Here is a 27,738-nt window from a genome sequence, read left to right as displayed (position 1 = left end):
GACCATATGCCTGTAATATCCCCAGGACGTGCATTCCTGCCTCCACTGCATTTTCTTCTTGTGTTTTAGTTTGGCTAAGAGATCTTGACTTAGCCGAGCTGGCCTCCTGCCTCTCTTGCCTGACTTCTTGCATGTTGGGGTTGAAAGTTCTTGCACCCTTTAGGGGGTTTGCATGGCAAGGTTTTGGTATCAGGGAGGCTACAGATGTGGCTTCTGTGAGAAGATGCCAGAAGCTTCCCCCATGTCCAGCAAAGCCAATGCCAGCCAGCTTCAAGATGGACATGCCACTGGCCAAGGCTGAGCCCATCAGCAACAGTGGTAGCATGTCTGTGATAGCACATTAAGATGGAAAAAAAAAAAATCTCCACCAGTGAGAGCACTGAGATTATGCGAGAGCAACAACTCTGCAGACACAAAGGAGAGGAGGTGCTCTAGGCACTGCAGTGGAGATTCCCCTTGCGGCCTGTGATGAAGACTTGTGCTTTTGTGCTGGCCACTCCAACACCCATCTCTTGTCTTGTGCTCAGCATTGGTGTTCGTGCCAGTCATCGAGGCCTCAGCCGTGTATTCCCAGGGCCCCATCAGGTCATGCTGGTGCCTGGAGTGGTTCCTCCCCGCATGCAGGACTCCACACTTCCCCTTGCAGAACTTCATGAGGTTCTTGTCAGCCCATTTCTCTGGCCTGCTGAGGTCCCTCTGGATGGCAGCATGAATCAACCAGTCCTCCCAGTCTGGTGTCATGTGCAAGCTTGAAATTGCACCCTACACGGCAAGGCATGTGCCGTTGATTTTCATTCTGTTTCAAAACCTGCTCAAGGGAGTTTTATGACAACTTTGTTGTGGTTTGGTTTTGGCCCTTAGAGTGGGCTTGTAACCTGGAGGGCCAAAATTACACCCTTTGAATGGTTGTGGTGCTTTAGCCTCTTTGCTTTTCACCAGCTCAGCCATTTCTATTCCTGCCACTTCAAAGCCAAGACAAACCAAGTGGCCCTCCTTGACATAAAGCAAATAATTACAGCAGCTTTTAACCAGTTGCCTCCTGTCAGAAAAATCAAAACTCTTGAGTATAGCAGCCTCCACACAGCTGCTGTTGAACTCTGTGGCCTCTTGAGTTGATGCTAGCCTTGGTTTATCTCTGTGTCTGGAGCAGGATCTCAGAAGCCCGCTGGGGCAGCAGGAGCATCTTCTGTTGAAAAATCTGTGTGTTTGCTTTTTGGGCACTTGTAATCATCTCACATTGTCAGCATTCAGGCTTGGTTGCCTGTTAGTAACAACCTTTCCAGCTGCACTGAAAGAGAAGAATTTCTGAACAAACATGGTAAGGGAGAGAAGATTAAAGAGGTGACAGTGAGTAAAGACAAGAGCCAAGCCAGAGCTCTTTTTTAAAGTTAATTATTTTGTTTTGGGAAGCCAAGATACATTTGTGGCATGGGGGAGGGGGCCCTTCATGACAGACCAGACATATGGTGCCTTATCCCCTGGCAAAATTGTTTTTCTTCATCTATACACAGGGATGCCTTGCAAACTTATTTTTACCCATTCCTTTCCATCCATATTCATAAAGGAAATGCACAGAAATCCTCAGGTCTTGTCTGTGCATGAAATAAGAGGTAGTATTCTGAAGCACACCCATTATGACTGTAGCTATACCGGCATGCAAGCATTTATTCCAGAGCAGAAACACTTTTAGCAGGAGAGGGAGTAAACCAAGCACACACCTGCAGTCTGAACTCACATTCTGGTCCACAAAGAAGGACTTATACCAGCACAGATTATACTCCTGTATCCCTGAGGTAAGAGGATGCAGTGGGTTCTGGTGCATTATTTGTAAGAATAAGAGGCATTTTAATCAGTGAACACCTTCTCAGTCCCAGGGGCTGCCTTCTTCTGCAGGAGTGTAATGTAGCCTCTACCCCTCTACAGCCCGATGACACAGCGTCCTGCTCTGCACTTGCAAAGAAAAGGAGCATTTCTGTGACACGCAGTCCTAGCACAGAAAGGGAAAAGGATGTCAGCAGGGCCTTTAGCTGTGAGTCGAAGCTGACTTTGCAGTGTCCTTTGGCGTTGGCATTTTGCTCTGTGAGACTAAGACATGTAACATACCTGAGGACACAGGAACACCACCACTGAAGGAGCTTGGGGCCCACCTGCAGCACAGACCTTGGCACATGCTGCCTGTAGCCATCTGTGATGACTTTCCTGCAATGCTGATGCCCTTAGCACTCCATGGCTGCTTGCTGTAGCGACTTACCTGGGTTAACAATGTCTCTCCAATGCATTAATCATTTGTTTAGAAAAAGTGCCTGTTTTTTTCCTGCCGAGACCAAACTCTTGCCAAGGGACAATGCACTGAGGCCATTAGCTTCTTCATTACTGGTCTTTTATGGCCATTTCATTACCAGCAGCTACTGAAGTCAGCCAGTCAATCTGCTGCCCCTTGGCCCTCCTCAGACCTGCCCTTCCCTGTTGTACAGTAGAGCTGTTCTGACCTAGGAATACTGGTCCTCACATCTCCTGTGAGCAAGGCAAGGAATGGCCCAGAAACGTAGCGATACCTGTTCTTGTTTTGACCACTCTGTCTTCCAAGCCCTCCCCAGTATCACTTCTAAGCCTCTCTGAGTGTTAACCAATCCTTACTAATATCTTACCTGGCAGACTGACATGAAGCTGGTTGAATCCTGGAGCTGGATGCTTTTGATTTTGTCCAGAGTGGTGACCAGACTGCCCCATCTCCCATTTCACTTCTTGAAATACAGGTTTTCAGCAGGACACACAGGCCTGAAATGGAGGAACCTGTGTTTGAAACGGGGCTAATGCAACTTTTGTGCATGGTCACTGGTGCTCATGCAGAGGGTTGGAGTCCTTAAAAGATGTGAGTAAGATCATACTCATAGTACTAATTGGTGCATTACTCCATGATGTTAGCAAGTAGTAAGGTAGAAATGCTATGCTCTACCAGAGTACTTTCTGTGTAACTAAGGTCTTTCTGCCAACAAACTCTTAATAAAAGTGTGTGCGGCAACGACAGCTGGAAACAACAGATTACACGCTTAAGTGACTTTGTGATTGTGCTGGTTGTCAAAATGTACAAGAGCTTGTGTTGTTAATAGTTTCTGTGGCTGGCTGCCTTTCACCTGGCATGTCATACACCTGGATCGCTGTGTGATACCTGAACAATGCCCAGGGTCTGTGCAGAAATGGGCATCTACCTCCTGGGAAAGCAGCACTGTCCGAACAGAACGGTCCTGGATCTGGTACATTCCCTGCTAACACTGAAGGTGCTGAGAAGAAAGGGGGGAAAGGGGGAGCACAGGGGGCTGTTCTCATAGTTTTCCATTATTCAGCAAGGCTGTTTTACATCAAAATGCTTGACTAAGGCCAGTTACTTAGAGGGAAGAACGAAGACTGCCATGGGTTTGGGATTCTTTACTGCTTTGTGTGTTAGGGGCCATTTTATTTTCATATGCGAGGAAAGGGGAAAATATGAAGTAGAGGGAAACTAGGGATATAAACTCCTCCTTCCTGATCTGATCCTTAGTTGGCACAAAGAGGGAAGGCTGCTGATGCCAGCCCAGCTGCTCTGGTTTACACCAGAGGGGGCAAACCCAAACCACCCACCAGGTGGGCATTGCTGCCCCCCCCCCAGTGCAGGTGAGGGCCGCAGCTCTAACAGTGACCAGCCGCAGCTGGGAGGTTTCAGGCTATTCTTCCTTGTCCTCCCCAGCCCTCCCCCACTGCTTCTCATCCTTGCTCTGTGCTCCATCCCAGAGAGCTGGGACACAAACAGGCAGCTTTATTTAGGGGGGGGGTGTGTGGTGGGAATGTCAGCAGGGGTGGGCAGAGGGGTGAGTGGAAATGAGTTGTGCTGATAAGCCTTCTGACTGTATTTTATTTTACTGAGGTTCTTAACAAATAATCTTTATGAAATGCAAACCTGGCTTATCAGGCTAATGCAGATTGTCTGAAATTCTTATCTCCACAGGCCAGTTAGCTGGAGTGATCCCCTTTTCACAATGAATAGAGAATGAAGAGCTGCACACAAGCCTACCCCTCCCTCCTTCCAATCATTGCCATTTACTGGCAGTGAACCGAATGGCTCTGACTTCCAAACTCATAAATAACGCAGGGGCTTCAGAGCTGAGCTGTCCTGTGTTTTGAGACAGTTGTTCAGCTGTGCAGGGAGCCCAGGCTGGCTGGGAAAGGCACGGGGGCAGGGGTGGAAAAAGAAAAAAGGAAGTCGTCCCTGTTTGTTGCGCTTTTCTCATAAGAACAGTCTATGTTTAAGCCGACTTCTAATGCTAGAGATAGTGCAGTCTCCTCACATGCACAGATACATCCTTTCCTCTAACCACTGTCAGTGGACCTGGCCCCTGACATTTGAGCCTCTTTCCTTGGCATGCCTCTTGCTCCATAGCTTTGCCCACTGTCTACTGGGGAGAAGCTGCTGCTATTTGTGGGTTGAATATTTATTCAGAGAAACGTGCCTACTGCTCAGGAGAAGGTTTTTTTTCTTCATTTTGTTCATTCTGTATATGCATTTTCAGTGCCTCCTGTAGGTCAAGTTTGTGTATGTGGGGAATGGACGGCAGCTAAATAGCTCTGCAGCCTGTTCTGGGGACAGAAGCATGGAAAAAAGTAATAACAGCTGTGAGGAAGTTTTATTGTTCTGGCTGCTGAGCTCTGGGGAAAACACATAAAAGTCCGTCTCTGGGAACACACGATGGAGTAAACAGATGCTGCTGTTGTCTCTGTGCCGGTGATCTGTCGTGATGTCCTCCTTTCCTGGGACACCATGAGATGTCAGATGATCTGCCCTGATGCTAGCTCTTTAATTCAAAAATACAGAATAGGCCTGTGCTAAAGTGACAAGACTTAGTGAAGGAGGGGCCTAAATTTTATCCACCAATTTGCACAAGTTCCCTCACCTCTGTTTTGCCCTTTTCCTTTTCAAATGTTTTCCTGCTCAAGAGGCAAGGGTCTAGGTTCAACGTTTGGTGTAAGGGGACCTCATGAAGCTACAGTTGTGCAGAAATAAGGCACTGTAGGGAACGGGTTTTCCACAGCATGCAGCGCGGGGAAGGGTTAGTGGACTTGTTGTCAGCTCCTCATTCCTCTTGGCATCCAGGCAGGTGCCAGTAAGAAGGATTAGTTTAGCAACAGAGATGGACTCCCTCAAAGTGGGAGAGCTTTTGTACCCAAGGACATAGTTTATTCCTTTGTATTAATACTAGTTAACTGCTAAATCCAGGGATATGAATTACACCAAAGCACAGAAGTATCTTGGTGATACTTTTACTGCGGAGCATGGAGGTACCACTGCCATCCAGTACATTGGGCACCTTGCATGACACCCTACATCCCAACAGATGCAATTGCTGTCCAGCTTTGCACATTATGCAAGCCAAATCGCATCAGCCAGCAGCTGGGAGGAGTTATTGTTTCCAGGTAACACCAAGGCTTGAGCTCTGGTCTCTGTGCAACATACAGCAAAAGGGCAGCTCTCTGCGTTGCAGCTCCTTGAAAAAAAACGCTTGGTGAAGATGACAGTGTATGTGCTGTCAGTACACACCAAGTCTCATCTGGTGGATGCTTCCCAGCTTTTATTCTCGTGCTTTTCCCCCAGAAGCCAGAAGTGGCTTCCCCTTCTTGCTTCAGAAAAAGGAAAAGAAATCGGAGAAACAAACAGGCAGGATGACTTCATGATACCCTGCAATCTCCTTATTTAGCTAGATAATTATATAGCGTTTTTCATTCCCACTGCTGTTGGTAGGAGTAAGAAAACCACACTGCACTGCAAATCTGTTTAGGTGGTATCTGTGAATGGTAGCTGTCATGCAGGTCTTCAGAGGCCCCCAGACAAATACAGCAGGCATGAGTGAATATGTAAAGCAACACCAGCATCTCCAGACCTAGCTGTGAGGATGGAGCGTGTTCCTGGAAACAAAGACTCACAATTAGTCTTGGGTGATTACATTGCAGCATTTCTACTGGAGGATTAAATTTAATTGTGTCTCTTCTCTTCTGGAAGGTTCAGTTTTTGTTTCCTTGAAAGGCTCAAAAACCTCTTACAGTTGCCTGGCCTTACAGATGTCCCTCTGTACAATGGAAAAATGTCCAAAATTTTCTTCTTTCCCTGGTTTTGATGTGAATATGTGTGGGAGGGTCCAGCACATGCTATGTGCTGTTTCTCCTAATCTGGAGATCTGTGTCCTCAGTTCTTTCTATTCTACAGCTAACATATTTCTCAGCTTAAAGTTTCGCCCCTTCATCATGGGTGGACGTTTGGGGTGCAGACCTGGTTCTATTTGAAATCAGCAGCTGAACTCAGCTTGACAGGACCTGAAATTCATCCATCTCCCCCTCCATCTGGGAGGGCTTGACTCAGTCCCTGTCGATGCCCTTAGATGATGTTAATTTTGCAGTATGTCCAAGGAGCTATGGTGTTCACCTCCTCTTCAGTTTTTTTTTTAGCCTCCCTGCTGAGTTGCTACAGGAGAGGTAACTGCTTTCCTGTGTGGGAGGTCTTGGATTGTGCTTGCGGGAGAGCTGTTTTGCAGTCTCATTCCTTCTTTCCTGAGCGTACAGCTGGTTTGTTCTGGTGGGTCCTGCTGCCCTTCCCACAGTTGCCACCTCAGCCAAGTCTCTGGATAACTGGGCTATGTGGTAGCTCGTGGGCAATAAAAAGATAATATGTTGGGTGTGAGGCTTCGTAAGCCCTGAGCATACTCATTCTCCTGTCACTACATTGCTCCTGGGGGGAGAGGTGTGGGCTGCAGCCTGAGAAGCTCTCTAGTGATGTTGGAGAAAGGGTCAGGTCTGGTTTGGTCCCAGCTGAGTAAGGTACTGGTGAGCACAGAGGAAACGGTGCTTTTGGTTCTTGCGTGTGCAGGACCCTTCCGCCTAGCTCCTTTCTGTGGCAGGTCTGGATGGGCCCCAGTGACCTACCCACAGGGAGACTGGGAGGAGCCACACAAGCTGGCCCTTTTCAAAGGTGATGGCTGTTCTTGATAATGCCAACTGGCTCAGCTTTCATTTCAGCTTCCTGAAGACTAATGCAGACAGATCAATTAGGGACTGTGAACAAGTTGCTGCAGCTCCTCAGCCCTCCCCCAGATAATAATAAAAATATACCCCCGCTTTTCTCCTTCCTTGAAGTCCCCGGGAGAGAATTAGCTAGTGCTGCAGGTGCAGCCATCCTGCAGGGTGGTGAGAGCAATGAATAGTAAGGTTTTTAGCTCAAGCACACTAAGGCTGTTCAGCAGCCATTGGATAATCCTCTGTTAATCAGATTATGTAAATTACTACTTCAGCATCCCTATCCCATCTCTCGTCCCTCTGCTCTCCAAGCTGGAAATAAAAGGCACTCTAAAAAGAAACATTTAAACTGCAGAAAGGCAGTGCTGCTGAAAGGGATGTGCGGAGGGTGCCGAGATGAGGAGCAGCGGAGCAGGGCTTTGTTTCCCTGCAGACGGACGTTCCTGCTTGGCAAAGCCGTGGGCGACACCAGCAAACCAAAGGTCAGGAGTGGGTGCTGCCTGTGTATTAACAGTGTCTCAGCACCGGGCAGAGGAGGGCAATGCTGGTGCATATCTGGAGGCCAGCACTTTGTCCCGGGATGTTACTTTTTGTGCACTGAAAGAGCACCCCTGACCTCCTTGGAGCAAACTGACCTCCTGCCCTTTCTTCCCTGTTCATGATGTGTTCTGCGTTTGTTCATCCATAGTGTAAAGCCCAGCACCCCAAACAAGGTTTGAGTTGAGAGATGTTGTCAGCAGTCAGGAGTTGGTCACTGAACACAGTAACCAAAGGGAACGAAGGGACAGATTATCAAAGATGGCCACTGTAGCTATGTCTGCAAAGCCTGGACATACAGGCACTGTATCACTTAAAACCTGCACTTGTGGTTTAGTGCGTGCAAGGTAATCATGTCCTCTGATGCCGGGTTTCATATAGGGTTATGTCTTCCTGAAACACTTGTCAGGAGCCTGGGCAGTCACAACAGTATCTTACTCAAATTTCAGCTGTACTCAAAATGTGGCTTATGACACTTACTTGGTCCCCGAGGCTATCACATTTTTATCCAGGTAGGAGTGGTGTTGGTTTTGTTACGAGCTGGAATAGAAAGCCAAAGAAGGCAAGAGAGGTCAGTTGCAACCGAAACAGAGGAGCTGAGAGCTTATTTGTTCTTTGTGTGGCCACTGAAAGCCACTCAGAAAGCTGAGCTGACCTACATTTGCTGTATAATACTCCTGGCTGAAAGCAATTTCTTTTGTTTGTGACAAAGATGAGGCTGTCTTTCTCATGGCAGATGCAACACGCTGGAGTTCTCCACCCCAGACTGGGTTTTCTGCTGGGGTTTTAGTACTCACAGACGATCAAGAGAATTTGTTCCCCAGTCCTTTTCCACGCTGTTGAACACACATCCTGATACATCTTGTTCACAGTGGGTAAGCAAATCTGTCTGAAGTGCTACTTGTAGGCTATTAAAAATATTGCACATGCAGAGCTCAGACCCTGCTGGTTTGATGGGTCAAGCTAATCACAGGGCATGCCTTGGTTTCATGGGCTCAGGTGACACAGCTGGGGGTAAAACATGCTAAAGTGTCTAGAAGGACTTCACTGGAGTCAATGGAGCTGCTTCCCTGTGATCTGTGAGAGGCTGGGATGCTAGTTCTACAGGAACAATACTCATGGTCAGGTAGGGAATAGACACGCCGGCCCAAACTGTTAGGAGCTTCTGGCTGACATTTCACAATAATTTTGAAAATGCAGGTGGTCACATACGCAGGTTGCATAGTTCTCACCTTGAGGAATTTCACCAGAAATTTGTCTTCCTTCCTCTGGCTGCTGTTGGCCTTTGTAGAGCTGGTGGAAGGTAAAGAGGTGTGCAGCACAGTCGTATGATGGAATACAGGTGAACCGAAAGGGTAATAGAATGATTTCTGCATGCTGCAGATCAACGCTTTTCTATAGTAACCAAAGTACATCAGTTCACTGAAAGTCATCAGCTGAGCATCTGAAATAGAGATGTATTTAAAAACAGTGGAACCAAAGCAATTGAAAATGAAATTTGAAATTGATTGTACCATCTCTCCACCATCAAGGCAGCAATGAGGGCATACATTCATACATCAGAAAAAAATAGGATTGCAAAACTTTAAAAGCAAAGGAAGAAAGCTAGCTTTCAGAGTCAGAATAGTGAGTAGGTCTGGTTTTTCTATGTGAAATAGACTGTGTAATCATAATGAACTGAGATGCCCTATTTCTTGGAGTTTCCCTTTGCACACACATGCATTGCTGGTCTTGCAACAGGAGCAATCTCAATCACCGAGTATGGGATCTCTCCTTTGATGATTTCAACCTCAGCCATTCTCAAACAGCAACCTGCACTAAGAAGAGATGTTAGGGAGATTCAGAGCAAATTCCCTTGTTCCTTGCAAAAGTTCACCTCAAAGAGCAAGCCACATGGTTTCAAAGGTTTGCACATGGACAAAGAGAACTTGCCAGACTGTGCGAAAGCCTGGTGACTCCCAACACATCGAGTACACATGGCTGGGGGTTGAATGTTTTGCTTGAAGTTATACTGGAAATTAAATCTCTCAGTCCGACTTTCTGTCATTAGTTAAAAGACTGTTGTAAAAGACGCAAACACATCTACAGCAAAGCCCCTTCACAGGGTTTATAATCTGGCTAGGAAGGTTTTCTCATATTCAACTCCATGTTTCTTTGAATGCCTGCTTTGAGTGATGCTTGTGTGGTGGCCTTATGGCTGCATGCAGCCTGGCTGAGCCCAGTGAAAATGCAAGCTGCTGATTCTCTGAGATGACTGTCTTGTTTTTGTCTATTTTAGGTGATTTCCCAAGAACTTGTAATGTCTGGGTACATCTGTGTCAAAGGGAAAATAAGCTGCTTGTCTCTTCTTTCTTGTTCCCAGTTTAGAGAAACATTAGGTTTTCAATCTCTTTCTTCTGTGGCTAATAATTTTCTTCAAGGCTATCTGCAACTTTCAGCATTAAAAAGGAGATGATTTTTGGCTTCTGGAATTAAGCTGAAAAGTGTGGCCAGAATTTAAAGCACCCCCTGATGTGAGTGTTTTGTTAACACTAATAAGAGATTCAAAACGTTACAAAAAGCTTCAGATGATGGAAGTTTAATATTTCAGCAGCCTGCATGCAGCTGCTGTTCTGAACGTCAAGCAGCCTCCTCCAGCTCACTATATTCAAAATCTATTGATCTAAAATTTGATTTTAAAGGGCAGGAGCCCAGATGTGTATAATTGCTTCTTATTGTTCCCATCTGTAGAGCATGGCTCTGAACTCACAGCGATAATGTGACAGTGTGTTTGCAGCCTCTTGCTGTCCTTTTTCTGCCCATCACTTTGTGTGTGCTGCTTTCATCAGACTGAAAGGGGTCAACCCACAAAGGGGGAAAAATAATTTGAACCATGACCCATCTTCTGAAACCTCTGCCCATTTAGGCAGTTTGTTGTTTTTTTTTTTATTATTTCCCGCTCATCTGCAGATGTGGGTATGTCTCAAGCTAGCTCAACAGCGTCAGTGAGCAAAAACCGGTCTTGGGAGAGAGACACAGCTATGCTTGTTGGAAGGAAACCATGGGAGCAAGAAGAGAAACTTTAAGATATAGAGTAGTCTTCAGAGCTTGTGGCCTTGTAGTTAAAGGGAGTTGCTAAGTTGCTGTGTCTACAACAGAAAAAAGAGGTAAGAATGGAAAATTACTGAGCATAGTTACCGGCTGACACGTCAGCCTCCTCTAAAGGTATAAAAGGCTTGCCTGATTTTAATAAAGTGTCTTCAAGGTGTCTTCGAGTGTCTTCATGCCTTCGATCTGCTCCCATAGTCCATGCATCATACGCCACATGCAGCAAGCATTTTGTTGGGAAAAGACAGGGTTTGAGGTCTGACCCAGTGAGAAACACAAATGCCATTTTTTCCTGCCTGACCATTACTCTGTCTTGGAGATGCTTCTGTTGGCCCTGGAAACTATGTAGCAGCAGAATAAAGCCTTTTGCTCCTGCTTGCATACCGCACTGTCACATCTGCCAGGAACAGCTATTCTTTCTTTCACAAAGAGGAATAACTAGGAGTAACTCCCCTGGGATGTTTCAGGGGCTAGAATTTAAATGCTGGTGTGCCACCTTTCAAAAAGAGACATGAGGAACCCAGTTTTTAGGACATTCACACTTTGCAACAACCCACATGTTCTTGATTTCTTCAAAGTGGCCATCTCTCACATCACCTGCTTTTCAGAGCTACACATGTAAATGCTGTTGCATAAATGACTGACCATGCAGGCAGTTCGTTGGTTCGTCCAGGTCAAACTGTTACCAGTATCTGTGGTGCTGAGGCAAGCTGATGAGCTGACCAAAGTGTGGCTCTTCAGAAAGTGATTGCACTGAATGTGAGTTCAGCACTGCATGGTGGGTGGACATGCTGGGTATGATAGCAGAAATCCCAAGGAAGTCCATACCTGTTGTCCTCTTCGGCCTCAGTTCTTACCCACGAGAGGGCTGAGACCACATTTTCTTTTCTTTCCCTGCTTTTGTTTCATCAAACTTGCCAAGGAATGCCTCTCTGCTAGGAAGGATGTGTACCTGCCTGGCAGAGTGAGCCTGCATTTCAGCAGGGGCCCACCAGCACTGCTGCAGTAAAACAGAGGTTTCTGCATCTGCTGACACAACAGCTGTATGTCCCCATTTACCCCGTTTGCACTCGCAGTGTTGCCCACCACCCTCTCGTCATTGGTGCTGTAAGGGCACTGGGACTCTGCTTTCTGAGAGAAGCAGCAGAGGAGGGAAAATGGCCATTGCATCAGCAAACAGGCTAATATCAACACCAGTCCAGAGGCAGAGTGCAAGTTACAAAATATATTCTGTCTCCCCTTGACTTCTCATGAACTGATGGGTGGCTGCTAAAAACCAGGCCCATCGCAAGTAAGGAATTGCCCTTGCAAGGACTCCAAGGAAAACTAACAGGATGGATCCTGGCAGAAAATTTTGTGAGGAAGAGCATTCCTAGGTTGCATTATCGTTTTCACTGGTCTTGTTGCCCTCTCCTTGCCCCTTGCTGAGCGATACTGTACTGGCACCTATGGATTGCTCTAGGGAGAAGTAATCCCAGGACTGCAGTGATATATTGACAATGCATTTCCCCTGCTGTCATGTCACTTCCAAGTATGGATAGGAAGCTGAATGGGATTGGTGTGGTTCATTGGTGCCAATTAATCACAGTTCAATAGGAAGCTTAATAAAGAGACAGTGAAGCAGACCCTCATGTATGACTCCTTCTGAGCAATCTGACAGGGTGGAAAAGTCCCTTAAAGTTGGCATAGAAGTCAGAACCTCTATGCCATCCCACCAGTACTCCCAATGACTTGACACCAACACGAGTTTGGCACCTGGGACCTCCTGCCCAGGTCTGGACAATGGGTTGCAGCGTGTCCCAACAGTGCATGAGAAAGTGCCACTGTGCTTGCAGCAGCCTCAGAGCTTTGCTGGGTGGCCTCTCAAAGGAGGAAACAAGCTGGGGCTGCAGGGAGCCAGGGGACGGTGGGCAGCAGGAGAGCGAGGGGAAGGGCAGGACCTCCCAGGCGCTGTGGGTTGCACAGCTTCAGCTGGGCTGCCACAGAGGTGTTCAGGAGGAGTAATTCCCTCATACAGCAGGAGAGAGATGAGACCTTGGGATGTGGCAGAAACACTAAAGAGATACGGTGGCGGCTTTTCTGAAGTACATGGGAGGGGGCTAGGATGTCCCTTTTTCTCATGTGAGGTTTCCTGCCATGAACCTGCCTCTGGAGAGGGCACGTATCTGAGAGCCCAGGAGCAGGATCCAGCTCTCTTGCATGCATATGTGAACGAGAGTGAATAGCAGCCCACCCAGTCCCTCCCCCTGCAAGGACAGACACTTTCCTGGCTGTATATTTTATAGTGCTTCATCTGGCCAGGTTTGAAAGCCCCAGGCAGTGAAGTATCCAAGCAGCTAGAGATAAAGAACTTCAGCTCCCTCCCCTTTCTGGACGGGCAGGCGCCCTTCTCTACCACTGCCTGCTGGCTGGAGCATCTCTGGGCAGATTTTTGGCAAATAATGGTCTGGAGGAAGTAACAGGGAGGAGGGGCACTCTGCAACTTTCCAATGTAAATTACATGGAAATCAGGCTTCTGTGAGGCCAAAGGCCCCTCCGGAATTAGGCCTTTAGTTAACATAACACTTGTGCTAAATGAAGCGGTTGACACAGCTTTCAGGCTGTAGTGCCGCCGTTAATTTACCGTGTGAAAGGGCTGAATGTTCAGTTGGGCTCGGCAGGGGAACAACTTGCCCCGGCGGGGACCTGAGGTTCATTCTCTCCAGATAGCGGCCACATCATTCCACCGCTGGGCTGTTAATATTTATGGGGAGAATCTTGTTAACTGAAACATCCACGGTGCTTTAAAAACCCTGGTAGGTGAGCCCTACCTAGCCCACTTGCTGTTTTGCCTGATGTGTCTGGGTAAGAGCTGAGCTTTCTTGGGGCTTGCCGGTGGAAAGTAGTGGTGTGCTGAACGGTGCTTTATCCTGGAGGCAGGCATTTTCCTGCACCATGACTCTAGTGGGATGATTAGCTGGGGCTTTTCCTTCCCCATCCCTTCTTCCCCTTGAGTATCCTGATGCTCCCAGTGTGTAAGTAGGTATCTCGCTCTTGTTCTCCCTATTTACTCTTTTCTCCACCCAAAGCAAACTCCCAGCACCTAATGGAGAAGTGGGTGGGGGTGCAGATGAGGTCATATGGGTCTGAAAGACTTTGTGTGTTTGTAACAAAGCTATGCCCTTGTTGGCTTGTGCCTGGGGCAATTTCATGACTACTTTCATGGAATCATGGAATCACAGAATCATAGAATAGTTTGGGTTGGAAGGGACCTCCAAAAATCACCTAGTCCAACCCCCTTGCAATAAGCAGTGACACCTTCAACTAGACCAGGTTGCTCAGAGCCCCATCCAAGCTGAATTTGAATGCTTCCAGGGATGGAGCACCTACCACCTCTATGGGCAACCTGTTCCAGTGTTTCACCTATGAATAGAGTTGTTACCCAGGGAGAAGATGAGGCTGGATGGACCAGTCTCTGTCATGGACACGTGTGGGCTCCAGTGATGGAGATGGTGTTAGTCTACAATTTTTGTTCTTTGCAGTCAGATGTCACCTTGCTTGCCTGTTGTCCCTGTGCTGAGAGGAAGTTTTGGGGCCACCCCAGCAGTATGGAAAGAAGTGCCTATTTCACCAGCCCTGTATTCTAGCTACAGGGGTATGGAGCTGGCTCATCTTTCCTGTAAAAGCATGCATTAAACTTGCCTTTAGTGCAATGCATGGGCCCTGAAGGGCAAGCTGGTAGACATGTGAATTCACACCTGCAGCTGCCCGTTGTCACACAGACTCCGGCCTCTGCCAGCACAGAGCTTGGGGCAGTGCTGAGACTTCAGCAGCTGTAGCTGTCTTCCAGGCTGCAGAAGGTGCTAGCCCTGACTGAGTGAAAGGGAGCTTTCACCAAAAAAAGTAGTGCAGGACCGATTTGCCTGCATGTGGTCACCATCACAACCTCACTGCACTTACTGTCAGAGCAGAGAGGGAACCTCGCACTTAGAAATACAATAAATGCATCAGTACTGAGTCACATTAAAGCTGGCTTTTGAATGAGCATCTCTTCTTCTGGAAACATTTACAAGCTGAGAGCTGAATAAATAAATAAATAAATAAATAAACGAAAAACCAAACAAAAAAAAAAAAGAAGAAAAAAACAGGAGAAAAATTAGATTCTTGCCACAAACAGCTTCCATCCTTTCCCATAAAGCACGCTTGACCTTGCCAGAGCTGCTCCAATGCTAGTAAGCACTGTCTCAGCTACAGCCCTATATCAGCCCCAGAGAAGGGCAGAGAGAGTTTGGTGGGAAGAGAAAAGGCAGGATAGAGAGAATCTCCTGGGAGATGCAAAACAAGCTCCCTGGATTGCTAGGACTAGTGGTGACACGCGCCAGACAAAGGACCTGCTACTCTATAAATGAGGCAGCCAGGACCACTGCTAGGCTGACTCCAGTGAGAGCGAGCTCTGTGGCCAGGCACTGCAAAAGCAGTCAAAAAAAGAAAAGTAGGAAGCATCCGATTTTGCTGTCTGTTTGCCTGCTGACCACGTTTCAAGAGGCGCAAGCACCTGTGAACAGAAAAGTAAGTGACAACGGCCTCTTCTCTTTACAGTGTTGCCTTCCCTCTTTTGGGCTTTTCTTTCAACTTTCTTAAGAATGCCAAAGTTTTCTCTTGGAGCAGGGAACATCCTTAAAAAAGGAATTTGTGCAATAGCCTTTTATCATCCACTGGATTTTTATTTCTTATCATAGCAACTCCGGATCTTGTCATCAAGAACTTAGGAGTAAGGCATCTGATCTGACAAAATTACACAAATGGCCACTTACAGGTGGCTGGCTGACTGCCTTCGGTCAAGCAAAGTAACTGTTACTGCCCTGTTTTTGTGCCTGGACTTTTCAAATTCTTAATATCTGCAGAGACTCAGTGAATCAGACCTCATGCAAGGAGAAATTATTATTTCCTTTTACTACTTCTGAAAGAAATGTTGATGCTTAGATGTGGAGCGAACATGTGAGTCTAAAATCACTGTTCCTACTTTTCCTAGATTTTCTTACATCATAATCACACACTAGGCAAACTCATTTATAGCACTGCAAAGTGCTGTAAATCAGAGTTATCGCACTGGTGCAAAATGGTTACACAAAGCATCATAGATTCTCTGAGTTTAGAACTAAAAATTAACAGAATTCTCTAATAGTGTTTGATATTTAAAACAAATGATTTGCAAAAGTACAGATGATCATGCATTCAGTAGCCTGTACTGTTTGCTGATGCACTAGACTGTGTGGGAAGCCTTTGACAGTGTAAACAGGTAAATGTGTAAAGAAACAGTTTTAAATTCCAGTCCTCACATATTTAAAAATATCCCCACTACTTCATTGGACATCTGTCTTACAAATAATGTGCATGTAAAGTACACAGGCGTTTGAATTTAGCTCAGTTCATAGTTCACTTAGGAGAAAAAGCTTAGCAATTTTATTAATTTTATTTCTGTCAGTAAATATTAATAACTCTCAGATTTTTCAAAACCTTTTGAAACAGCCAATATAAAACATGTTTATATTTCCACGGGTAGCCTTCTGCATAAAGCTATATTTGCCTGAGAAAGTTAATAAAGAACAAAGCAAGTATTTTTCTGAAGTAGGTGTCTATATCCTTCCTTATTTCCACATAACAGTATAGGATGATATTTGATTTTTAGAACCTTTTTCCACCATGTGTTTCTGTATTATTTCTCAAAAGATAACTAAAATAAATGCAGCTTGTTTTAACTCTCTGTTTACCTAAACCATTAAATTAGTCGTGATATGAACAGATGACCCAAGAAATCAAGTGCTCGCAGAGTCAGCGTGCCAGGTAGAAGGCTTCAGGACTAAGTGCTGCTGCCCATGAGAGTGTGGTTGAGACAGGGATGATCTTCATGCTGATCTTTCTATCAGGCATAGCCCCACAGACGTTAGCAGCGTGACATTTAGGGGAAAGCAGGATTGTAGTCCTTGTCTCGTGGTGGTTTGTATCACACTTTTGGAAGTTATGATTTGTTGTGTTGGTTACATTTCTGGATGTTTATAGTGACCTCTAGTCTTATGCACAGCAGACCCAACCCAGTTCCCGGGGTGATGCCATGCTGGTCAGCAGACTGGTTTTAACTGGTGTTTGGTAGGAAGACAGGGCACTGCACGCTGCTAACAGGATGCTGTCAAACGTTCAGTCTTGCTTTTGCTGAAGTCACAGAGAGATTTGCTGTCAGCCTCAGAGCAGACCTGGGCAAAATGCAAAAGCAAATATTCTCTGGGGGTCATATCCAAACATAATACAAGATCTGCCTTCCTACTGATGCAAATGTCCTTTCTCTGCTCCTAACAACTCGTGTAACAGCATGAGCCGCTGAGACTGGTCTTTCCCAAATTGTAAGATATGCAGCATCTAGTCTCCCCTCCTTCACATAACAGACTCTCAGTAACGAGGATGTGGTCTTTCCTACATATGCCTGCGAGCCAAGGAATTTAAAGCAAACGGACATGTTTCTGCCAGGAACAGCTACCGTACTGCCTCGTAGTGGCAGGTGTAGAGAGAGGGATGCAGGAGGGAGAGCTGTGATGAGATGTGAGCAAGTATCTGTGTGGAACAAGGTTTTGCACACTGGGTCTGGAAAAAACAAGTCCTTGAAGAACTCCCAGAAGATCACCAGGCTGTTTTTCTTGTCCATGTTAACCCTGAAGCACAGAGATAGTGTCTGTATGTAGTATTTTGGAAGCTAATTTGGCAGAGACTGTTTCTAAAGGAAATCCACTGGAACTGTAGTTCAGACACAAAAGGGCCTTACTGGAAAAGGGACTAGGAGGACAGAGAAGTGCTTTTCCAAGGAAGACTCTCAGATCTTCTTGCACAGAAAATAACACAAGTGCAAATTTAGTGAAGAAAGGCTAAACCTTCCAGCAGAGTGTTCCTTTCTCAGCTTTGCAAGTTGTCATGTCCATGCCAATACACTAGAACTCTATTTAGCAAAAAACCTGTTGCAGCCCATGAAGGGGTCCTTTGTTTTGCACTGAGCTCTAGTATAATTAGAATTTACTGCAAAGGAACACCAAAAGCACTGACAAAAGGGGAGCCAGGGCAAAAATCCCCACCCACCAGCCACTCATCATCACTATTGGTAAGTTCTTAACCACACATTTTGTGTCCTCCCAAATGCCTGCTGGGTGGCAGCCCATTGCTTTACACACCTACCTGTCCCGAGGAAGCCTTAGGGGGCATGATGCCAGGGTGTCCAGGTTAAGAAGTCTGCAGGCTAGGCTGATTTCTCCAAAAGCAGCAAGCTCTCTGCCCTGCTGAAGGTCTGCACCCTCTAGGAGGGTAACCCGATTACAAAGCTAAGCAACCCAGGGGCAACACAGGGTCAGGTGAAAAACCTGCCTTTTGAAACTGTGATCACATATAGACTAGCATCCCCAAACATGAAGGCTGACTTAAGCTTCACACCTTTACACAGCTGCTTTTGAAGGCTCCAGCGATCTCCTTTTTCTAAAGGTTCAACAAGAGCACAGCGTAGCTGTAGAGGGTTTCTGTAAATGCTTCCCTTAGGAGGGCTCCCAGAAGCAGAGATTCCACTATGTGCATTTTGTCCCAGATTTACTGACTATAAAAAAGGTAAATCACTCTGTCAGTGCTGACTGGCTTTTATAGCGTTTTTGCTGCTCTGCTATACTTTGTACCATGGTATGATTGTCAGGTAACACTCCCAAAAGGCACATGAGGCAGTGAAAGGAGCCCTTGTTTACTTCTGAAGTAGCTCCTCTTCCCACATCTTATTTGAAACAATATGAAGTTCATTGCTGATGTTGGGAATTGCCCCATGAGAGCTGGGAGAGGATTTTCTCTTTCATTACACACATGCAGCACCTACCAATGCTAAGCAAGGCTGGGCCACTGCCTGCTGGTGGCTGCTCTAACACAAACAGAAATGCTTTCCTTTCCACAAACCTTACAGCTGAGACGAACTAATTACAGGCATGAGGGACAGGGATGTGGAGACAAAAAAAAGGAATCTGCCTGAGGCAAAGGCACAGCAGAAATGAGGACAGAAGTTCAATTCCCTGATTGCCAGCCCAACATTTGGCTCATCACACTGTGCTCTCTGTGTCCTTCTCCACCATTGCACCAGTGGGATTTCAGGTGGGAGGCACTTGGGGCGGGAGGGGGGGGGGGGGGGCGGGGGGGGGGGGGGGCGGTAGTGCTGAGATACAGGGAGGTGGTGATGGAGAGAGGAGGCTGAGGAAAGCTGGGACTGAAGAGTCCATACCTAGAGGTGTGCTGTTCCTCTTGCAAGCCATCAAGCTGGGATGCAATGTCCCCTCTCCTCTTCCTTCCCCTCCCAACCCAAAGGAAGTCGTTGCAATCTAAGCAACTGTGCAGCAAACAGAGCATAGTGCAGCTGCACAGAGATTGAGTTTATTCCTCCTAGAGGGTGGGGAAACAAAATAAAATCATATGTTATGGATAGGCAGTGTAATGTCTTGTGGCATCTGTGCTCAATCTTGTCCTCTGCACATCGCTGAGTCCCATGCTCCGAGGCTCGCATCAAACTAGGGAGGGAAACAATGAGCTGCTTCTTTTTCCTCTTCTCCAGATCACACCCATGCAAAGTGAACAAAGCACAGCAGCGCGGAGCGATAGCTGGGGAATCTTTGCTTCTTGCAGTAGATCAGGCTCGCAAGCACCTGCCTGATACAGGAAACAGGCACCATCTGCTCTTCTGTTGCCATTTACTTAAGTGCTGAGGGGACTTCATACAATCCAAAACGATATGTTAAATAACCAGTTTTAGCGGGCACTGGGTTGCCCCCCTGGAGTAACGGTGTGGCACTCCAGGTTTACTAGAAGCACTCCAGTTCTTGCTGGCAGCAGGCATCCGCTGTCTGATTAAGATTTGCAGGAGTAGGTCTCCAGTGGCCAGTTTCAACATGGATTTAACTTCACTGAGGTCAAAGGTATAGCTTGAGGGAGGAACTTTCTCATCCAAGATCTTTATTTAATAGCAGTCTGCTAATTATGACTGAGTGCTGGGCTCCTGGTGAGTCCCCTGTCAGCCCTCAGACATTAACCGCTGGGCTGGGGGCCATTTGCTGGGGAATGTCCTAGCGGAGATGGTGCTTTGTGCCTAAGCTGCTCTGCTGCTGCCGCCTGAATTGCCTGGATTTTGCATAGAGAAGCTGTGAGAACTGCAGCTACGAGGGAGAGATTTTCATCTTTTCTGTTGTTTGGTCTTTTGTCTGGTGACACTTGCTGCTGCATTAACCACAACCACTATTGGGTCATTTGCCCACTGCCCCCCCACCCCCTTTTCATATTTTTCAAAGGAGTAGGCAGGGGGATGGAAATAGCTTCAGTTATCTGTTGGCGGGTGGTGGTATTTTGTTTTTTCTCTTTGTAGCTGTTGGAGTAGATTCACTGCTGGGCTGGGGTTATTTCTTTGCACAATTCTCCTTACACACTGCAGATGTGGATCTTAGCTCATGAACTGCACTTCTGGACGTGTCTTCTTGATCTGAGTTAAACTCTGACCTCAGTGGCAACATTTTGCCCTTCAGAGTAATGCCTCCAGTGAAAATGGTGTAACCTTCCAGATTTACCTTCCTGAGAGCAGAATTAATCCTCCAGAATTTAAACTGCTGTCTTTCTGGGTTTCTTTATTGTCAACTAAATGTGGGGCTATTAACCTGTGGTTAGGGAAGGTGACCAGAAAGCACAGAATCCAGGTTAATGCAATTTATCTGTCCATGATATGTACAAATGCATGATTTTTGCATAGATTTAAATTCTACCAGCGGGATATAAGCCACACACAGCAACTAGACAATACATATTTTATACAGTACTTCATAGAAATCTAAAGAATACATCGCTCAGATATGCAGCGCTAGCAAAGACCTGAAGCTGCAAGTAACAGCGTATTGAAAGCTGAGCTTGGTGGGGAGAGCTGGAGAGAATGGAGGGAAGAGGAAGAAGAGAATGAGACAAAAGGAATGGAAATGAGATCCCTTGTCAGTAAACTGGTTTAATTTTAACTGGAAGGTGCTGTGGTTAAAGAACTTGAGGGATGTGTAGGTGACTATACAAGAAAAGAAGCTGTGCTGAAACATTACAGTTACTGCAGAATTGGACCAGGCTCCTTTTCCTCTTACGTTTCTAGCTGAATCGCTGAGCACAAAAACAGGAAACTTGTGCCAGTAAAGCCAAAAAGGAGATGGGATTTTAAGATGGAGAGAGTATGGAGGTGGATTACACCGGAAATGAAGCTCCCTGTAAAGCTATCAGCAGAAAAGGAGGCACTGGGAGAGGGAAGGAGCTGCTGTTTGCTGATCTCGAATAAATGTCAGAAATACAAACACTTGTTTTTGAAGTGTAAAGCTGGAGCTGGTCTCGCAAAGGCATCTGTTTGCTAAAGAGAAGAAAGACAAAGAAAGCATGGTGTGAAGGAGTAGGCTGGGGTTATTTTTCCACCAATAATACCACTAACAGGACGAGAAAACATGTTCACAGTGCCAGGGCTGAACGCTAACCTGCTTTCCTGGAGTACTGCACTGGGGACTGTCTGCAGGAGGAGAAAGAAGGAGCAGACCCCTCTGCTGATATTCGTAGCTGAGATGTAGACAGGTGCCCAGCAAACCCAGACCCATATGCTAGAATTACAGTGCAGAGACTGAAAGGCCTGCTAAAATACAATACACCTGACCCATTAGAAGAAACAATGAAGCCCAAATAACTTTCTCTATGTTATAAGAAATAACCCCTTTGTACATCGATAAATTTGTCTTTAAAACCAGGACAAAACAAAAGAAAAGAAAACAAAACCAAACCCCACCAAAAACAGGGGGAAGAGAGCGACCAAGAGAGCAGCAGGTGGCACTCTGAATTTCACATGGATCCAAGCAGCTGCTTGGACTGTAAAGGCAAATGTTTTGCCTTCAGGAGCACTGGAAGACAGGGTTTGAGATGTGGAGCACTGATGTGGCAATATTCTTGCCAAAAAGGTACATGCTAGCTTCCACGTAGATGCAAAGTACCAAGCAGTTTTGTTCCCATAGCACAAACCAAAATCAATGCATGGAGTAGGAGAACAAAACAAAACAAAAAACAAACAAACAAAAAAGAGATACAATTCTCTTTCAGATCGAGCAGTGGGTCTCAAAATAAGTCTACAAAAAATACGCAAGATTCTCAGTAACCTATATGATGAGGCTTTGTTTTTTAAATGAGCCTCTCAGGAAGCAAGGACATTTTGATGAGGCAATTTTCTTGTCCCCTGAAGGCAGAGGGGACAACTGGGCCTGACAGTAATTTCAGACTTCTACCAAAATAGACATCTGTTAGCTCTGTAAAGGCTGCAGCCGAGCGCAGCTGGCAAGGTATGGGTGGCATGAGCATAGCCACATATATTACACATGGGCACATTTGTATTAGCTGCATCTCTGGCCGAGGTCTCTGAACACAGCTACACAGCTCTGACATAATTTACAACGCTGTAACTGTATTTCCCTGGTGATTTGTAATCAGTGCTGGACTGGAACTTGAAGGAAACTTCCCTGTCTGCCATGCGCGTCTTGTCTCCCTGACAAGGCATCCCAATTAACTTCTGAGACACAGTGGGATTTTTTTGTTCACCCAGACTATTACCATGGACTTTTGTGAACCCCAGGTGTCTTGCGTGGTGTGAAGCTGCTTCACAAGGACATGGAATCACAGTTGGGCTGTCACCCCAAAAGTTCCTTCTTCTGGGGGTGAAGGGTTATACCCCCTGCTCCCCAGTCCCCCATGGGACTGCTGTAAGGGCAGATTTGTCCATGAATACGAAAAGCTGAGGTTTTCGCATGTGTAAGAAGGTAAGTGGAAACATTTGTCCTTTAGTCTCTTGGCTGCAGGTAGTTTTTCCCTGCTCCAGCTGTCAGTGTGCCATTGGCATAAAAAGCAGCTTCAGAAATGGAAAAGAGTCTCCTGCAGGGCTGTGAGCGAGAAAGGAAGACTCTTTCCAGTGGCAGTGGGAGCAGGGTTAGTGCAACCCCAAGAGCTTTTGGCAACCTTTCTGGTAAATGGCATTTAAAATTACTGTGTGCCCCTCGCACAGTGCTATCCTGTTCCTAGGTCTGCTCCGGGCACTGGGCTCCCTTCGCTGCTCAGCTCTGAGGCAGGGTGGCCAGGTAACACCTATGTAGACATTTTGGCTGGGATGCCTGCACATTTTGTAGGAATCGCACTTTCCCTTTGCAGCCTGCACTCATGGCACTTGTGGCTTGGTCTTGGCAGCTCTCAAAGGCTAAAGCAGAAGCCTGAATGGATCAGACTGAAGAGTGTCAGCCACCAGCAGTGAGCAGTCAGTGTGGGCTAGGAGGGAACCGGTCTGTTGCATCCCTGGAAGTCTCCTGAAATAACCATAATCCCATGTGTCTGCAGTGTTGCCTGTCTGTTCACTGAAGCCCCATGATGAAGGTCCACCTAGCTTAGCTCCAGCCACAAGTTACCAAGCTTGGGCTAGCAGGGAGCAGCCTCCAAGAAGGTGTGAACTGAGGCTGGGAGAGCACGGATCTGTTCTGCCCTTGGCCTGCTTGCCTTTCCCCATAAAATATGCCAGGGTGTTCCTCATGCAGCCTAGTGGGATGTCTAATGCATTGGCTATTGGGAATTCTGCTGCAGGGGAAGTCTCAGGAGCCTGGAGAAGCTGGGCTCATAGCAACACCAAATGGCTGTATGAGGACATTTAACTCCTTTGTGAAGTCCTTATTGGACTCTGGCATCTGGTTGCAGCTGCAACACTTATGATCGTGGCTGAGAATGGGGACGTGACTTCAGGGATTAGGGTTAACCGTGCAGGACATGCAGGACAAGGGCATCAGCCACAGAGGGCAAAAATGAGAAATGTCTTGTGCTACCACTGTCTGCCTGCTGCTGCCCCAGAGGTTACAGTGCCCCCAGAGCAGCAACTTGTGTGAAAGCCAGGGGTAGCCGTTCACTCACAATCTTATTTGCTTTGCAGCACCTTGAGAATGACAAGGAAGATCTTCACCAACACCAGGGAACGATGGAGGCAGCAAAATGTCAACAGTGCCTTTGCCAAGCTGAGGAAACTCATTCCCACCCACCCACCAGACAAAAAACTGAGCAAGAATGAGACACTCCGGTTAGCTATGAGATACATCAACTTCCTTGTCAAGGTCCTGGGAGAGCCAGGCCTGCAGCAAACGGCAGTGGCAGCACGGGGCAGCATCCTGGGGTTCTTTCAGCAAGCCCCACACTTGCAAAGCATGGAAGAGCTGACACTGATTGAAAACTGTGGCATCTCCTCTCCTGGCATGAGCAGCAATATAGTAGAGTGTTGGTCAGAGACCTCATCTACCTAGCAGACAATGAGACATGCAGTCTTGGTGTTAGTCTGATAGTCCCCCTCTTTTTGCAGAATCTATGGGCTGCTCCTCTATGTATTGTGATTATTTATTTATATTTATTACTGTTTTATTTGGTAGACATTTTTATTTAATAGGAAAGGAAATCCTTGGTCAGCCAACAACCTGGAAGACCAGACAGTGAACTTGTAGCCTGTGGGACCTTGGAAAGACTTGCTGCTGTCACAGCGGAGTCCAATCCAGGAGGGCTTTCTGCCTTGACCTCTTCCATAAATTAGGCCACAGAAATTCACCCCGTGTTTCTGACAGGGAAAGAGATTATTCTCCCATGCTGTTTCAAGGAAATACTACTGAGCTCAAGAATTACCACTGCACCACAAAATTTGTCCAAGACGGGCATCTGGCCTCAGTAGTGATTTTGAGATTTTGAGAGATGTGGTATTTGCCACTCCTCCACCAGTGGTTCCAGGGGTTAATTGCACTCACACGTGAGCCTGTGAATCTTATTTCCAGCTTCATTATTTTTTGTTGTTGTTCTTTTTTCTAAAAAATACGAGTCCTAGCCCTTGAACTTGCCTACATCTCTCTCCATCAGAATGGAGGGATCCCTAGTGTCAGAGCAAAATGCTATTAAACAAAATTAAACATTATGTTAAAGCCAAAATGCCAATTAAAATATAAGAAGACATAGTCATAGATGAGTTTCAGTGGGTTCAATAGGCAGAGTAAACCTCCTCTGCAGTGGCAGTGTGCATGTGAAGGAAGCTGGTTAGCTACGCTTCAGCTCCCTTAAAAGCCCATCAAACAGGTTGGTGGCAAAATGTCTTTATTCTTCAACAGCTGTAGTAATGGGGGAGGTCTTGTTTTGGGGCAGAGGTCCCAGGAGAGAGGCTCCAATAACACACTGTGAAAACCTTCATGGAAACACCAGTGAGCAGTGCCCCTTCCAGTGCTTGGGTGCAGGAGCAGCTGGAGTGTGTCTGGGCCTAGCAGAAGGTGCTGAGGATGCACCACTGGTCTGCTGTGGTGCCCTTTTGGCACAGGGCTGTGTGCCACGGGTCTTGGGCATCAAGTTCCTGAACAAGCAGCTTTTGCTGCTGTGGGAGGCAGAACCAAGCTGCACATGTCCTTGCTGTCACCTGTAAGACCCTGGTGCTGCAATGCTGGGCTGCGTGCAGGTTGATGACGGCCCTGGGTGGGGTACCAAGACCATGGACAAGACTAGGGGCACGCTGCGTGTGTACTTCACTGACTGTCTTTATGCTCCCTGCTTTTGCCTACTGTAGTTGAGGTTCCTCAATCTGGACATTATCCTAAATGGGCTGATGGAGCAAGGACAAAGAAATCGGTGTAAATGTCTTCCACTTGATTCAGTGGGTCAGTTGCCTGTAGAGAATGCCAGCCACCATGCTGTAGGTGTTTAGATGATGAACAGGATAAAAAGAGTTTTCATGAATGTGACCATTGTGGGTTGCTGCCCACAAATCAATTTAATTTCCTGGTTGAGTTATATAACCTGTGCTAGCAAAGGCCTGGACTGCCCATGCAAGTTACAAAGCTTCCTAGACCAACAGAAAAAGTTTTAAGTAGAACTGCTTCCCGGTCAGACCCTGCTTTCACTGACAAAGGTCCTTTTGATTTCCATGTGGACCAAAGTACATGTCAATGCTTAGAAAAGACAGCTACTCACCACTGGTGAAGCAATGGAGCTCCCATGTGCCAAGGTGTGTCCCTGGTCTGTTTGTCTATGCATGAGACAATGAGTTGCCTTCAGGAAGGAGAGATAGAGTTTGTGCATGTAATATGTACAGTCCTTCTGCATGAGGGGATTTAGCACCCAAAGCTGAGCTGCCTTTAAAGTCGCACCAGCCACCAGGTTCACCAAAGAAGCCAGGGCTGGTTCCTGCCAAGTGTATAAAAAGCTGAAAGGGTTCACAGTGATTTCATTTTGTTTCTGAACACTGCTTACCCCTGCATTTCTGAGTTGCCAGGGCTGAGAACTGCACTGGAGAGCAGCTGAGAGGACACACACTAGGAGTGTTTTGCACAGTTCATGAAATCAGTACTGCTTTCTCCTGCCTCTGCCCACTTTAATGTTACTGGATGGAGTCACAGCCTCTTCTGCATAGAACCTCAAATGTAATGAGCCAAGTCCTCCTCCTAGCTTTCTGTTGACTTGCTGGGAGTTACAGCAGGATAAATCAGTCCAAATAAATTAGAGCACTTACTGGCAAGGTGTGGTGATGCTATTTGGTCTACCAGTCACTTCCTATCATAGGAAACACATGTCACCAAGGCAAGCCACAACATCTTGTGAGCAGAGTTACTGTTCAGGGAAGCAGAAAGAAAAACTGGCATTTTTTAAAGTGATACGCTTGTTATATTTTCTATCTGAAAAAGCTTCCCTTCTTCTTATTGATTTAGTTCATATCAGCACTTTTCTTTGTTCTCCTTTCAATTTAGGAGCTCCCTAATCTCATGTGCAGCATGTATTTCACTAGATCTACCTACCAAAGACATTTTGTTTTCATCACGTTTCTTCTGTGTTTTGTGGATTTCTTATCTGTATGATCATGAACAAATAAGGTGTAACTGCTCACATTTTGTGCTATATGATGTTATTTAACATCTAATATATTCCAAATAAATTATTTAAGAAACTAATCTTTGTCTTTTAAAATGTCTCTAAATTTCATTTTACATTTGCATACCACTTGGTAGAGGATACCAAAAACATTACAATGTAATTTCCAGTAGAGGATTGTTCTACTGTTCAGCGCTCAACGCAAGAGCCTTGATGTTAGAAACAACATTTTCATATGATAAAAAATGACAGGAATTCTTTGTTTATTATGATTTCTTACACTTTTGAGTTGAATTGTATTTCAGTCTACATGCTAAGGGGATTTTGACTAGCTCTTGAAACAGCCAGATAAATAAAAGTTCATTGTGCAACAGTGGTGTGTTTGTCTTCCAAATATTCATAATTAAAAATATTTTAACCAACTCTATTTTAAATAGAGAAGTCACCCTAAAGAATTAATTTGGACTCTGATTTGAGTCTATCATTATCTGGACATGTTCAGATAGGGAAAACCTACAGATTTGGACTGGAGTCTAGGTTCAGTTGTAAACATTTATCCAAAGCTGAGGGGAGCTTAGGATGTAAAGCTGCTCTTCCTGGCTGACACCTGGTGGCAACAATATAATCCCTGATTGACTATAAGGCTGGGAGAGGAAGCACTAGGATGCAGAAGCTGTGAGGAAAAGATGGGAAATCACTGGGGCAGAGGGTGAGTTTGTTTCATGCTTAACTGGATGTCTCGCAGCCCTGACACTGGTCTATGATACACCAAGAGAGGGTTTTCTGCAAAATATGTGCCTGAGAAAGGTATTGACTCAAGAGATTTTTATATAAAAGTTGTGAAATCAGCCAACGTGAGGTTCAAAATACATATTTATGCTAAGCAAGGCAATGCCACCTTAGAAAGGATCCTCTGCTTAGAGCAGGTAATGCCAAATTAGTTTGTATGCTCAGGATCATGTGGCAATGCCTCCTCTGAAGTGGGCAGGGTACATCCATGTTAACGTGGTGCCGTGCTGTGAGATAATGGGACCTGTGGCATGGAGATACACCAGGTCACTTGGAGTTGGCTGAGAAAGTCTCATATATATATTGCAGCAGTGGCAAAACTTTTGTATAAAAGACAAAAAT

The 27,738-nt window shown here is 46.1% G+C and overlaps 1 protein-coding gene and 1 long non-coding RNA gene across 2 annotated transcripts in view; one reads left to right on the top strand and one right to left on the bottom strand.

Moving 5' to 3' along the window:
* LOC308056665 overlaps window positions 1-27,738 on the bottom strand; it is a 383,794-nt gene that overhangs the window by 211,728 nt on the left and 144,328 nt on the right. The window lies entirely within an intron of this gene.
* On the top strand, window positions 4-26,978 carry TAL2 (TAL bHLH transcription factor 2). The gene is made up of 2 exons (XM_080372390.1): window positions 4-15,207; window positions 23,657-26,978. The coding sequence occupies exon 2, from the start codon at window positions 23,667-23,669 to the stop codon at window positions 24,018-24,020; it is 354 nt and encodes a 117-aa protein (XP_080228516.1). The 5' UTR covers window positions 4-15,207; window positions 23,657-23,666; the 3' UTR covers window positions 24,021-26,978.

This window comes from Falco punctatus, assembly GCF_963210335.1.
Source record: "Falco punctatus genome assembly, chromosome: Z".
In the NCBI taxonomy this organism is placed as follows: Eukaryota; Metazoa; Chordata; class Aves; order Falconiformes; family Falconidae; genus Falco; species Falco punctatus.
Note: the sequence above shows the minus strand (reverse complement) of the source record. Positions and strands in the feature narration are given on the sequence as shown.

Coding starts and splice junctions, on each gene's coding strand:
- TAL2 (XM_080372390.1), top strand. CDS start 23,667: ATGACAAGGAAGATCTTCACCAACACCAGGGAACGATGGAGGCAGCAA.